Raw genomic sequence first — 15,632 nt, 5'->3', positions numbered from 1 at the left:
TCATGTCTTTTGCTCCTCTGTTTTCCAGCAATTCCTGCTCATAGGCTTATCTTTCTCCATTTGTGATTTAAGCTGGTAGCTGCTCCTCCAGGCTCCATGTCACTGTTTCTCTGGCCTTTAGGCATCTGTTTTATTCTTTCTGTGATAGCCACTTCCTCAATATTTTTCATCACTTAATTATTTTTCTTTTAGCTTTTGTTACTCATTTTTTGCTACCTGAAGTTGTTCCCATTTTGTGCCATGCAACTTCCAAGTGCCACCTCCTGAACTGCTGGGTTAATATTTGACTGTGGCTGGGCAGAGGCAGTGGGGTTCTGCCGCTCTGCTTGGCAAGCCCTCTTCCTTCTACACTGCTGCCAGTGTAACCATGGTGGTAAGTCAGTATTTAAGCTTAAGATTGGTTAAATGCTTCACTGGAATGGGACAGCTATGGGCTTGCTATTGCAAGCCCCCAACAGAAATGAAAGGCATTCTCTTTACCTACTCTTTGTGTTTACTGCCCAGGCTTTTTGTGTGGGTTTGTTCTGTTCTCTTAAATGCTTCTGGTGGCTGCAAATTCCTAAGCAGTGAAGACCAGTAAGATGCAAACTCCTTCGAATCAGTGCAGTCTGTTGGATAACTTTTTAAAATGTGTTATCATGAGAGTGGTTTACACTGTGGTCACAGCCCTGGGGTTATTTTATGCCCTGATGTGACCATTGTCATTACAACTTGTGGCTGAAAACTTGGCAATAGGGATATCCAGATAACAATGTTCTTCGTTCATCATTTGCACTGTGTTCTTGTGCTTCAGGTCTCTGCCTTGGACTGAAGCTTGGTTCACCAGTGTCACAACACTGTGACATTCTTACGAATCAGTACTTGATTTTCTTTATCCAAGCCAATATGTGCTAAGTGCTGTAAAACTATGCTAAGTCTGGGACCTGACTTGCTGAAAACTTCCTGCACAGCAGGGAAGTGGCAAATGCTGGTGATGTCTGCTTTGGCATGGCACCACCACTGCCTCTAAAAGCTTCTCCTGCCAATAATCCCTGCAAGAACCACCCTCTGTCAATATTGCTCTGACTACAAGAAGCATGAGACTGCCAAGGTGACATCCTTGTCCCACTGATGCTGCCAGTGGTGGCTAACACCAACTCAAATGAACATAGGGTTCATCCCCTCTGTTTTCCCATCTCTTCCTCCCTCAAGGATGGGGCTTGAAGAATAGAGGTTCATGCAGGAAATTATTACCCTTCCTATTTCCCTGTGGTTTACCATCTACTTGTGCAGGTTTTCTTGCTCCAAGTGTATTTTTTCTTTTATTAATCTGTAATGGAAGGAGTAGAAATATGCACTAGTAATCAATAGGTCGAATTTAAATCACTTCTCCCCTCTCTTCTACAGTGTTCAAGAATTAAGACTTTAAGCTTCCTAAAAGGACATGTTATTAATTATGTAACTATTATATGATAGCACACAAGTGTTATAAATACAAGTGACTGCAAACATTGCAAAGAACATCTGCCTCTGACTGAATCTGTGTAACAGTTCCATCACACACCCTCCATGCTAACTCTTTTGGTGGTATAATCACTCCCCAAAGATGGTACTCATTCCATTTCTTGATATGTCCAGTAATTTATGAAGGTTCATGGGTGAATGTGGACCAGATTAGCCAGAAGGGACTGAGATTTGTTGGTTTTTTCCCCAGAATTTATATTATTATGTAGTCAAAATTTTCTAAATAATAGATGTCATAGGACTTGAATTTCAAATTCTAAAAATTCAGTGCCTGTTACTAATAAATGTGGATAGTTTTGCTTCCTGTGCTGTAGCAACTATTTGTAATTTACATAGCCATTGTAAAATTCAGGTACAGCTCCTCACACCTGCCCTTTCCCACTAACATTGCATTATTAGTATGTCAGATTGATAAAGAGTATCTGTAACATGGGCAGGACAGTGAGACTTTGTCTCCTCTGGGGCTTCTCTCATCATATTTGCTGCAGCAGAACATGGCCTTAGGGCAGTGGTGCCTCTCTTTCTCTGTTGTCTTTGTGAAAATAATTGCAGTAGCTTTGGAGCTGTAGTACTGTTTCCAGCTGTACCTAAATTGTATCAGGTGTCCTGCTGTGTTGTAAATGTGGAAGCAGAGGAGTGGAACTTTCAGGGTTAGGGCATGAGGTTGGGAAGGGGCCGCTCAGAAGCCCATGTTCCTGTTCCTGGGGGCTGCTCTTTCCTCAGAGTAGAGCTTTGGCTTTAGCTTTCAGGTTGGCTGAGGGGAGCTGTGTGTTGGGTCTCCTGCCAGCAAGAAGCAAGAAATCTGTCCTTGAGAACATTCATGAGGCAAAAAAATGTTGAAGTTGGCTGTATTTTGGTGTGTGGTGCATGGGGCAAGCACCCACATGGAAGTACCTGTGTGTGGTGGTACAAGAGGACATAGCAGGCAAGTGGAGAAACAGCATGATATTGCCCACAGTCCTGGTTACCCCAGGTGCAAGGCATTCTGAAAATGTAAGAGAAAACGAAGTTTATAGCACAGTGCAATTTTTGTCATGCTTTATTGGTTTCTAATTAATTTTACATCTATTTTAAGAATCATGCAAGCTCCCAAGCCCTGTGTTGCCATTCTTGCAAGCTGTCCTGTTGACTTGAGATAGGTTCCTTCCATGAGAGAGGGATGTGGAGAGCAGCTGGACATCCGCTCAAAGCCACCCCACCTCGTCTAGAAGTTATCCAAGAGCTTCCTATAGGAGCCACTCACAGTGCTCAAATAGTCTCCACCACAGCCACTGACAACTCTTTATTTCATCTTATTTTGCTGTGTCTCACCTTAGTAGAATTAAATAATAATTCCTATATTAAGATTACATCTGCATTATACATATATGTTTGTTTCTTTGCAAATAGCTTTGCATAAAACTCTGGTGAATATCTTTACAAAAAGAAACATTTGTCCCATTGTGGCAGATTTTAAATGTTTGCAAGGGTTCTAACAGGCAATGATTTTAATTCCAGTGAAGCTACTGCTAATAAGGAGACAGAGCTTATGCAGAAGTCTCTCTTGCAAGCAAAAACAGGGCACTTAACATAATTGCTTCATAAGAATAGGATCTAGCAAAACACTGAAGAGAATGTTTGACATTTAAACATCTGGTTAGTGTTAGTGGGGCTATTATTTTACCTTCATGTCAGAAAAACCTGCCATGTTAAAGTTTAATTTCTCAGGTTTAGAGCCCATGAGCTTTGCATAAAAATAAGGGTTTATTTATATGAAAATATGCTCTGTCATAGTCAGATTTTTCTTATTATTCTTTCCCTCATTTGCCCTCAGACAAGGGTGTCTGAGGCTGACACATTGTCTAGGCAAATTAAGTCAAGCTGAAAGCAAGGGTACAGTGTTAAGGCAGAGCAGCAAATAAGATTTACATTTTCAAGCAAGAGCAGTAATTTGGCCATTGCATATTTTATATCTTCATGTTTATTTTTCAGAGTGGTGTATCAAATTAAGCATAGAAGTAATGAGGCATTAGTGCTCCAACAATCAGTTGGGGTTCATCAAGTAAAAACTACAAATTACTCTTCGGTTTTGCTGCCACCCAGAGAGTTTATATGTTTAAAATACCAGCAGGCAGGTGTTGTGACCAGAGCTAATTGGGTTTGTAGTTAGGGTCATACTGTGTTTCTGTATTACAAACTATAAAGGGAATAGGCCTTCTTTTGAGCAATACACTGCTTAGCATTGTGCTGTGGACCTCACTATGAGAAGTGTTTGGTTCTTTGCAGAGCAAATGAAGTTTTGAACTGATTATGCTGGCACAGATGGTTGTAACTGCTTGACTGAAGGCAGGCAAGCTTTGAATGCAGGGGTCCAGGTCCATTGCTGCTGTAGTATAAGAATGGTCTACAGGGCCCCAAGCTCTAAATTCTCATGACCCAAATTATCCTCCCTCTGGCTACACATACAGTGTTTGTATGCTTGTATGTATTAGGTGAAGCTGCTGCTCTCCCTTGCTGCGCTGAACAGGCAGCTTGGCCAGCAACCTTTGTTCTTACCTGTGTTTCTGCACACAGTCTTGCAGTGTTTGCCCACACACAGTGCTAGTTTTTTGGCAAAAGTAATGTGGCCACAAAATTGTCTGACTGGAACTGTATGCTAATTTAAGGTTTTCAGCCATTAAATACCTGTAGTACTTCTCCCTATCTTGATATCTTTCTTTACAATGAAAGTATCTGTGTAAATTAAGCTAGATTTATGGGAAAATAAGTCCCTGCAGCTAATTATCTGGTTTTCCTACCCCCTTCTTTGCTTTACTCTCCAATCCCAAAGACACAACCCTTTCCTAATGCCTGATATACTGCTTCATATCCAGATACATACTGCAAGTATGGTACAAAAACACAACCCAGAACATAATCCTTTGCCTTTCCTCCCCACAGATCTGACAGCACAAAAGCCTTGCTACAGCTGTCACAAATAGCAAACACGTTGGGTATTCCCACCTGCCCCCTTTTGAATTGCATCAATTCTGATTATGAGCCAGAAAGAAGAAGAAATGGAGGACAGTTCCCCGCCACTCTGTGTCACCTGCGGCCAAGCGCATTTACCGGAAGAAAACCACTTGTACAGCTACACCGAAGAAGTAGATGATGATCTGATATGCCACATTTGCCTGCAACCTTTGCTTCAGCCATTAGACACGCTCTGTGGTCACACCTTCTGCACAGCCTGCCTTACAAACTTCCTTGTGGAAAAAGACTTCTGCCCCATGGACCGCAAGCTTGTGATTCTCCAGACGTGCAGGAAGTCCAGCATACTAGTGAATAACCTCCTGGATAAGCTAATGGTTAGCTGCCCTTTCACAGAACACTGCTCAGAGGTCGTGCAACGTGGTCACCTTGAACAGCATTTCCAAACCCAGTAAGTTGTTGTTGACAGACCTTTTTGCACTCTATTTTTTTTGAGTAGAGGAAAAATTTCTTCAATTACTGATCAAAGTAGACAGTAAACATAAAGAAAGAGTTGTTGTTTTCACTCACAATGAACACAGTATCATTAATTTAGAGCTGAATTTAGTCCATTTATAGTCCAAGATATAGGCTATATCTTACTCTTTTTAGAACCAAATGCATCAATGCATGTAAGGTACTTCATGCTGTTGTTAGCAGTTCTGGGTGAATACCTTGTGGCTAGCTGCACAATGATGGTGTCTATGTGGTCCAAAGAGATCTGTGTGTTTTGGGAAGCTGAGCTATTATAAATATTTTAATAGCACATTAAGGGTTTTATAATTGCCCTTTCTTCAAATCTGTTTTGAATCACAAATGACCTATATGAGAAGTAGAGCAGAAAATATTCTGGTTTGGTATTGGTCTTTGAACCTAAGTGCTCCTTTCCTCCAGGTGAGCACTCACCCAGGGCACCATGGGGCTCACAGAGAGACAGAGTATGGAAGAGTCTGGCTGGACTCCCCCTACAGCCTTATCCCTCCTGGTAGCCAGGATAACCCTCCACCCTGCCTCTGGGAGGGACCTCTCCAGGGAGTGGTTTGGTTCCCCTGCAACGAGAGAACTGAATGATTTTCTGTTATGCAGAGTAAAGAATGTGCTGATGCTTTTGTCGTGCATGTTCTGCCTTTTGTAAGGAAGGGAGAGGGGTAAAGAGGTACTTTCAGGGCTGTGATTTCTGACAGCAGACTAACCCTTTGGCATAGTCTGTGTAACAACACCACAGGTCTGAGGAGAGATGGGGTCTCAGATGTGCCCTTTTCTGTTAGCTGTATCTGCTGCCCAGTGAAATCACCTCCCCTGAAGTTTGCAGGTGTAAATTGTGTTGCTAGGTGTGTACCTCTGCATGTGCAATGTGAAGGAAGTCTTGAGCAGCCAGCGCAGGGCTCCAGACTGCTGCTGGGGGCACATTCCTGCACAGACATGGCAGTACTGAGGACCAGAGTATCGCTGGTGAGCAGGCTGGTGAGCCAGAGGGTGGAGGTTTGTTCACATACTGCACACTCCACAGTCTATGAGCGAGCAACTGGAAATGGCTCTGCAGCCTGCCATTCAAATATGTCCTCTGGAGACCTCATTTCCGGAAGCACCTGGATTCTCAATAGGAATTTATTCACTTGAAGATATTCACAAAGTTATGGCGTCCTAACCAACCATAAATGTGATGATTTTGTATTAGTAAATCAAAAGAACCCCCATAACTTTAGCAATGGGTTTATTGATCCCTTGCGAAGGTCATGAGACCACTTTTCACATGCTGGAGGTTTGGTGGTTTTGGATTTGGGTGCCTGTCCCCAGACTTCTGGACCTGGCTTTCCCTGAAAGGGTGCTTCTGGCTCATGGTGCAAGAGGCAGTGGCATCAGGCCCCAGGCCAGGCTAGCAGTGCTCTGGGAGTTACACTGTGTGCAGCTAAGAGGACAAAATAACAAAGTTACTCACAATTTTCTGTCTTAGGCCAGTACTTTTCTAATAGGCTTCAAAAGTTAATTTCAACAGAAATGCAGGTAAGGAAACTGTCAGTCAGTCTTCTGTGTGCTGCTGTCACTGAAATTATGTTTCTCTACAGACTCCAGCCACAAAATCATGAAACCCTAGTGCATATGCCCTTTGCTATATATATAGGTGAATTTAATGTGATATAGACCTTCCTGTTGGTCTTCATTTTTTTTGACATTATGATGCTGTGACCATAAAATTATCAGGACACCCATTCCCAATTTACCCCCAATAAGTAAGCAAATTGGAATATTGTTTTTTACATGGAAGCCACACAGCTAGCACAACTTTTGATTTCTAGTGTTGATTCTCCTATGTGAATACATGCAAGTCACTCCAATGTCTTCGTTTCTTCTCCTTAAGGTGGTTGTAAAGGTACCCTTCACTACATATTTTACAGAATTCCAGTGCTATAAACAATGATTTGGTCCTGTAAGACCTGGCAGGTTTTATTCCAGCACTTACTGTTGGATGTCAGTGGCTTGGCCTGGATCTTCCCCTCAAGGATCTTCAAGATCCTGTGCTTCTGGATTGCTTGGCCTGAGCCCAGGCAGAGATAGAAAGAATTATCTCGGTCACATATTCCCACTATCTCTTGCTGTTCCCTCTTCCCTGTGTTAGGTTCCCTGCACCAAACTCCCAGGTTTGCAAACCTCAGGAGCAGAAGACTGGAGAGATGGAGTAGGGTCTTCCCACCCTAAAGCCTCTAAAGTAATGAAGTACACAGCATTGCTATGTAGGCTGGACATTTTGCTTCTTTGCTACTCATGACATGGATTTTCCTTCCTCCAAATGGATGGGAAGGCTGATTTACCTTAAGGCCAAAGGGCAGAGACAGGAGAACCGGAAACAGGGAGCTTCTGCTGTTGGGGGTTTCAGCTTTACAGGGGATAGGTACTGTAACCTCAGTAGCATTCCCACTTGAGGGAAGAAACACTTGAGGGAGGGAACAAAGTGATCCTTAAAGGTGGACTTCCACATCCTTGTGCTTGCACGCACTGCACCTTTATTTCTTTTTAAGCACAGCATTAATTAATTATCACCTAAGGTATCTTATGCCTCTGCCTAATCTAATTGCTGGAAATGGAGAAAGCTCTCTTGCCACCCCATCTCCAATTAATGGCAAAGAGAAAAATATTGTGCTCTGTCATGCCTGGGGACAGATTAAACAGACTGAGCTGATGCTGTTTTCTTTAACTCTGGTGAATCAATAGAGGGAAGGGGAAATGTGTGACTTTGCTAATAAAACAAATACAATAATAATCATAAATATTTGGTGTCTGCAGTGAGAACAGTTCAGAGCCCACGTGGTATCTCCACAGAACATTATTGTGTTCCCAGTGAATAAATTAAAGTAGACTGTACTAGGGTCACCAGGGTGGTCAGCGTCCTCACATTACGTGTATTATTCAGGTTCAGACCAGTCCTGGTTCTGAGAGAGAAAACAAAAGTTTGCCCTGATCAGAGATGAGGTCACTGATGGGACAAGGTGAGCTTGCTGTTTTATGCTTTGTAATTGATGAGAGAACCTTACCATTTTTTAAAAAATACCGGTTACCATGGAGCAGTCCACCGAAAGCATCCTTATTTAAAATGTTTGTTCTTGCATCCTTCAAAAGAAACCCTGAGAAGAGACATGTCCTTGGATTATTACATGATTTATGTTTGTACAAAAACATCTGACTAGATTTGGGGAATTCAGACTGAGATGCAAACAGCCAGCAGTTGTCTGTGATCTTTTGCAGTGTTTTACTTTAAAAAGGTGTGGTCTTCTGATATCGCCTGCTACAAAACTCCACGGGGGGCATTTTTTTTCCCCCCCTTGTCAGACAGCTACACCCTTCCACGATGCAGTTTAGCTCGTAACCCATCTGCTTGTGGGCAGTGATGTAAACATACCAGCTGCCTCTGAAGAACCACTCTGAATCCTGCAGGAGGCAGGTCTCTTCCCCGAGCATCGCTCTCCTCTGCAGCATAAGTCACTGTCTCGCCAACCACGCTGTGCTGTCCCTAAACCCTCACATCTACCCATCCGAGAGTCAGATCGAGTAATCCTCTTACAGGTCAATGATTTTTGCAGTGTAGCTTCGTTTAAGGGATTTAAGCTCGATTCATAATGTGCTACCATTGCGTTGAAATGGAAAGGCTTGCTTAGAAGGGGCTTGGCTGGCACGAAAGCTTCTCGTTGTGTGTCCCACCAGCACAGAGAGACAGTGGGAAGGAGGAAACCTAGCAGCAGTGCCAGCACTGCACTGAAAATGAAGGCTCTCCTGTTACTGGTCCTACCTTGGCTAAGTCCTGCAAACTACATAGACAATGTGGGCAACCTGCACTTCTTGTACTCCGAGCTGTGAGTACGCACAGTCGCGCCAGCGTCGTGCTCTCTGTCTGTCTGTCTCACCTGAGTGGAGGGAAGGGGCTCGCCATGAGCGTTTTGGGGGGGTCTGTCTGTCTATGTGTCTGTGCCTGTGCATACGTGCAAAGAAAATCCTGCAAGGTCTTGCCAACAGCTTCACACCGAGCTGCTTCCCATCCGGAGGGCTAATAATAGCAGTACGTCCCCATTGCTTTCTGCTCTGGAAGCAGCTGAGACGTACTGAGTGAAGCTGCTTTTATCCTTATCAACTTGTCTTTCTGTGCCGATGTTTAAGGTGTTTGTTAGTTTGGGGTTTATTTCCATTTCCGAATCTGTGTTTTCCCTTTATTTCCTGTAAATAGCCTTGTGGGGAGCTGGGAATAGGGGAGGGCATCAGGATAGACACCCCCAGTAGAGAACTGTCTGTGTACATACATAATGTTCTGTGTGTAGAGCTGCATGCCTGTAGCAAAACGCTGAGAAGCCTTTCACCAGAAATAATTCACTTGAGACAGAAGAGAATTTTCCCGTATTTCTGTTTTTTGCCCACAGCAGAATGTTATTTTTTTCTGTAAAGCAAATTTAACTGTAGCAATCCATTCATATATCTTTGTGTTTATAAAAAACCCACCTCAAACGACCCCATAGCTGGTCTTCCCAACCCATAAAACAAATATTCTATGATATCTTCTGTAAATGTTACTGCTTTAATTTGTACTTGAATGTTATTGTACTAGTTAGTGGAGCTTTTATGACTAGAAACAGATATTTATTTCATTATGTTTTCGTTAATTATGTGTTTTTATTTTAACAAATTATAAACTTTCAAGATCTTCATTGAGATAATGAATTAAATGTCTAATTCTCTCAAAAGCGAAAAATGACTGTAATTACGCCTACAGTGGGAATGTTTTAGTAACAGTTGTGATTAGTACCAAAGAGACTAATTTTCAAATTATTTTGTCTCTACTGTCAGACAAAAATAGCAGTGTTTTGCAGAAACACAAAGTCCCCTTTTGAAATCCTTGTTTGATGTGCACGGCAACAATTAATAATTTAGTCACAGTGCATACAACAGCTTAGGATTTGTGTGTGCTGTAGGTGTTTTTAAACATTTAACAAATCTAGTGTTGAGGGTTGCAGCTATGTCCTCATTTTAATTTACTGGCATTTTGTTTAAGAATGTTAATTAAAAAAAAAAACCAACAAAAAAACACAAAAAACAAACAAACAAAAAACAGTTAAGCTAAACAGGCTACAGGAGCAATCAAGCTCAAAACAGGGCAGATGAACACTTATAATGGAAACAATGGCATCTGGGACATCTAGTTTCCAGGAAAACAAACCAATGAGATTAATCAGAGCACAGGCACAGATGCAGCCTACTTGCTTTTCTTGGGGAATTTAGGTTCACTGATTCTCCCAGGATAAAGGGCTATGATGCACGGTAGCTATTCATCTCTTATTTATCTAGCCTTCTAACCCACAGAGATGTTAGTTGTGCTGAATGTCGGCAGTTGTTCTAATGGAGTGGGTGTGGGCTGGGGCTTGGACGTGCATCTTCAGTTGTCAGCAATGGGAGGTGCACATCCCCTCTCAAGTGCCCAGCCCTGGATGCTATCTAGCATCCTGCTGCCAGGAGCCAGTGCTTAGGGCCTCCCACACCCCTCCATCTCTGGCCAGGGCAACAGAAAGTGGGATTTACTGGGGCTGACACAATCCAAAAGAGCACCAGGCAGTTTGACCTTCTTTCAGGAATTTCTGCTTCTCCTCCACGTGTAGCCTCTGGATGATGCTGGATGCTGCACAAGGCATTGATATACTAATCAGTGGGATGGATTCAAGGTCCTTTCTAATAACAGCAGCTGAAAGAAAAGGACAAATACTGTTTTCAGTCCTGTTTAATCAATTTATACAAATGTTATGACCTACAGGTTGCTACTTCAGTTGCTTGGGCACTTGGACATTTTTAATACAAAGTTTTATGAGAGAAACGGATAAGCCACTGGTGTCCAGGACGGCCTGACACCCAGGACCACAGGTTAACTGCCACAGAACTTTTGTGCCCCATACAAGCAACTTCACAGATCTCTCCCCACAGCTGCCTGAGGAGTCCCTGCTGTGTTTGCCCTGATGGCTTGCACCATAGCTCAAAACAAGACCATAGTAGGCAGAAAGCATTTTTTTTCATTATCGCACTATCTTTGATTGCTGGCAAGTAAAAATACTGGCCTCAGTCAGGATTTGGTATTTTCTTGGCTGTCAGCCACCAGAGATACCAGCTGAGAAGGAAGAGTGGGATGATGGATTTGCTAGCAACAAGGAAAGAACTGGAGGATAGTGGGGGATGCACTCACCATCACTGGTGCTGGCACAAGAGGAAGAATAAGGGTGCTGGGATTCACACTGCCCTCTCTCTCACACAATCCATCTCTTCCCTTCTACTCTGTTCAAAGGTTATGTTATTTGTATTGCATTGCTGAGGTTTGCTTTTGTTCCAGGGCATTTTTGTTCCTAAATGTGGAACGGGCTACTTGGGGAATAGGGATTACAGCATAGCACAAAACCCATCTGGAGAGGCAGGCCCTGGAGTCCAACTAAGAAATAAACAGATTTTAGGAGATTTGAAGAGGAGAAACTAAGCTGGGGAAAGGCTGTGCCAGACCTTTGCACTTCAGCTGGGTGCCACACAGGTAGGAAAGAGAGGTGTGTTGATGTCTCGTAGAGGCACTTTATGGGATAGATATTGGGTGCCACTATCTTTAGTTTTCAATTAGCAGTCTGATAATTACAGGTATTCCCAGGATGCAAATACATGTCCCCTGATGTTGTCATCTGCACTAAAACCACTTCCCTGGCTATTGTCTGTTGTTCTTCCCTTAGCAAAGATCTCGACACAGATGTTTTTTCCATCCTTGCTCTTTGCCAAATCATGAAAAGCAGCATGTGGTTAGTCAAGGTTTTCCCTCTTGAGGAGAAGCCCATGGAAACATCTGACAGAAGAACAAGAGAAATCTGTGAGGTCTACCTTGAGGAATCTCTGGGAGATGGTGGGATGTAGCCATACCTGCCCAGTGTCTCACCATTGTAAGAGTCTACATGGGTGTTGAGGAAACCCTACTCCAGGGTCGATGCCTTCTTCTTTATATACCCATAAAGGCTTTGAAAGGCATCTGCTCTCTTTCTTTCTTATCTAACGCATCTTCAGAGAGGAAATATTTGCCCCAGCATTCTTTAGGGTTGAGGTATGTTATTCCCTCTGGTTAAAAATATGGTATGTGGATGGAGAAGCATCTTGTGGTCACTCTTAGGAGGCTTTCCTGAGTGTGATGACCTGGTGGCACTGCTAACACCATTGCTGTCTCTCTCACTTCATCAGATGAGCTGTGCAGCAGGGTATTTCTCAATAGCAGGATTTTCTGTACCTTTAGTTCAAAGAGCCACTTAGAAATAAAATCGAGGGGAAGGAGATTGCAAGACTAGGCAATAAATAACCTCACCTTTTCTCCCTAAGGACATCAAACACATGACAGCGTGGAGTGGTTCTCAACCTTATCCCAATTCAGCACATGGCCATGCTGACTGAGCGAGTGCCCGGGATGGCGCTGGTCATTGCGTGTGCTCAGCACAGGTCGAGCGCTGGGGAGTCCTTGGCAGCCACTCTTGCTGGCACTCTTTCCCTCAAAGGATTAAACAGCTCCTGGCCCTAGGCCCTGCTGGTAATACATCAGCTAGATAGCTAGATCTACCCCACTAATCTGAATCAAGCCATTGTTTTTTTAAAAGCTTTTGTTTGTTAGGTGGAAATGCACAACCTACTCCCACGTGTGAAAAAAGTACATATTTTTTTCTTATCCTTCTTGAGCTTTGCATGAAACAGTCAAAGGAATGTCACCAAATTAACTGGATCGAGTTTCCCAATATAACTTTTATACAATAACTACTCTTTTAAACTTCTAATCAGCATTTTGGGCTGGAATAACCAGTAAAATTTAGTGTCTCTGTTTATTCAACTCAAAAAGAAGAGATGCAGGTGCCAGCCTTCTTCTAGTGCCATTGAGCACATCTTTTTTATGGTAAAAACCATGAGGTGTACTCTCCCATCCCCCTTATAGAGCTGAACTTAACTGTGCAGCTAACTTCTTTAATTTCTGTTCAACTCAGTGGGGAAACTTGTTTCTGGCTTCAAGTCTCCTTGTGAAATTAACCACACAGAGGTTGAGGAGCACAGGACATGCAATGCTCATGACAAAATTGATAAGCCTGGAGCACCTTTTGGGCTCATGTGTTAGTCCACTGCAAAAGCCATGTTTTGTGGCCTCCTTACTCTGTGCAAAACTATGTTTATGGAAATCTGTGTCAAAGCTAAACTGTGAGGCTAATTAAAGCTGAAAGTGGTGGAAAGCAAGGCTTGAATTGAAATATTCTTGAATGAAAATATAATTGAAATATTTAGGATATCTACATTAAATAGCCAGGACAAAGAGCACTGAGATAAAATTCAGAGGATCTTTTCCAGGGTGTTAGAATTGGATGTCTCTTGGAAAGTAGAACTGAGGTGAATTAAAAGAAAAAGGCATAAGTGTGTCAAGGGCTACTGCTAGCTTCACCCCTATGCTGCAGCTTCACAAAGGGGCCAAACATGGAGCTGGTTTTCCTTCAGAATTCTGAGCCCTCCCCCAAAATATCCAGCAAAGACCTACCAGTGTGCCTTTCTCAGCTTAGTCCTTCACTGCAGTTAGTCTAACCCCTCTCTTCCAGCTCTCTCCCTTGTCCTTCTGTCTTCTGCTTCACACCTCTTCTGGTCCTTACCTTTGTTTATTCCCTTCCTCTTTTGTGGCTTGGTCCTGCCTCTGTTGTTCTCCTTTCTATCTCAGCCTTTTATTTGCACAGGAAAGCTTGAAATGCTAGTATAAATAAGGCCAGATAGCCCCCAAGTAGAATCTCATGTAGGTGAACTGCAAATATGCTATATTATTGTTAAAATTACAAAAGTGCAAAAACAATTGTAATCTTAGCTCTTAGTATTGAAGTGCCCAAAATGAATTTTTTGAAATGTTGTGTTGCATTCAAGAGTGTTTTATGTTAGCATAGGAGTGCAGCAGAAAGTTGTCATTCAATTGACTGTAAATGTCTGGGTCTGGTAACTCTTTGGCCAAAGATTAATTGCACTCCTTTAGCAGCACAGTGGGGTCTGGGTTTCTGCCCCACATTCTGCCATCCTCTCACAGAGATGGTACTTTCCCCACCAGCACAACCCTCCTGGCTTCTCTGCAGAGGTTAGAGGGTGCTGAGTTTTTGTGGTATGATTAAGGGTTACTGGTCAGAATATTTTTCCCCAGCCCTGTGATTCTAGGTGCGGAAATAAATTTGTCTAGGAGAGCTCCAGAAACCAAAAACCCCATGAGAGCATTAAGAATTTGTTGGTTCTGCCTGGGAATTTGGTGTGTAAGGAAAATTGGAATTTTAGTTATACACTGAGAAAGATCCTGCTTCATTTCCTTCTATACATGCAAGAAAGTTACCTTTACTCCATTCACAGCTACCTACACACACTTGAGATCAGAACTGGACTTTTTATTCTTATGGATTGTTTTCTCAAGGCTCCTCACACCTTTGGAAAAGGCTGACATTGGCCAGTGTCAATCTCGACAAACACATTTTGTAGCCAAAAGGAAAACCTGAGCCAGCCAAAAAACCACTAAAACTCTGCCAAGATGGAAAGGCAATGCAACAGCTATGGTTGGCAAAAAGGTTTCTTTCCATGAATGACTTTTGTCTCAATTATGTTTGATTTTTCTGTAAGTTGCTCAAAAGAAGGGTGCTTACGTGCCTGGCCCACGTAACAGGAGCACGGAGGGGTCAAACCTTTACCCCACTTGGAGGCTCACACAGGTAATCCACTTTGGAATGGGGACCAAAGAGGGCAAAGCACACAATGTCTGGTGGGGTAAGAGGAAGGAATGAGGTGGTGGGAGTTGCAGGAGGTCGACGATTGCTAACAAGCAGCAGCCTCTCGTTTCTTGTTTGACATTAAGCCACACAGGCCGTATGCTGCAAGTTTGGCCGACCTCCGCATCTCTCTGACAATTAACCTAGTTTAACACTGGCACTGGCAGCATGACAAGGATATTTTTCCTTGAGCTATTTCTCTGACAAGTCTGCCAGAACTGGGCTGTCCTGCAACGTGAGGGTAAGCACTGCTCTTGCAGAGCTCTTATGCCTGTCGTAGCTTAAATCCTGCTCTGAACACTGGTACTGAGATCAGCCTCAGCACAGCTTGTTACACTGCAGGGAAGTAGACAAGTAGGTCTGAGGGTCTTCTTGGATATCTTTAACACTCTTGACCTTTTGGGGGAATCTGCCTGCAAGGTCCCAGTCCACAGAGTAGCCAACTGCATTTCATGACCTTCTCCATGATAAGAGCTATTGTTCAGGAACTAAAACTGATTTTCTGCATCTTGGCATGTGGCAGCATGTTTGAACTGCCTCCCTGAGCCATGCAGTAAGGATGCAGTAAGGTGCACAAGGATGCCAACAAGCACAGGACACAAACCCAGAGGTTTTGTAGTAATATCACCAGCAAAGCTGGACTAATAACAGTCTGTGTGGCAGCATGCAGGTGACTGCTTGGGGCTTCCCATTTGAAAAGGAGGGTGCAGGCTGCTCCCTCTATGTTGAACTGGTACCTCAGTGGAGGGAGGTATGTGTTAGTCAGTGACATATCACATGTCATGGCTAAACCCCCACTGCCACCAAAGAATTTCTGGTTGGGTCTGAACTCTGTTT

General features: G+C 43.2%; 1 protein-coding gene across 14 annotated transcripts in view; it reads left to right on the top strand.

The window, feature by feature from the left end:
- LNX1 (ligand of numb-protein X 1) overlaps window positions 1–15,632 on the top strand; it is a 120,366-nt gene that overhangs the window by 49,318 nt on the left and 55,416 nt on the right. For 11 of the 14 annotated variants that reach the window (XM_023925221.2, XM_086891201.1, XM_023925222.2 and 8 more), the window contains one exon: window positions 4,423–4,903. In XM_023925221.2, the coding sequence (XP_023780989.1) occupies window positions 4,518–4,903 (386 nt within the window). In that variant the 5' untranslated portion in view covers window positions 4,423–4,517. Of the gene's footprint in view, window positions 1–353; window positions 374–4,422; window positions 4,904–8,303; window positions 8,838–15,632 lie in introns of those variants that run through there. The other 3 variants (XM_023925223.2, XM_023925227.2, XM_023925226.2) reach the window with 3 other exon arrangements.

This window comes from Cyanistes caeruleus, chromosome 5 (assembly GCF_971803275.1).
Source record: "Cyanistes caeruleus chromosome 5, bCyaCae1.hap1.1, whole genome shotgun sequence".
NCBI classification, from domain to species: Eukaryota; Metazoa; Chordata; class Aves; order Passeriformes; family Paridae; genus Cyanistes; species Cyanistes caeruleus.
This window is presented reverse-complemented; position numbering and strand designations above follow the sequence as displayed.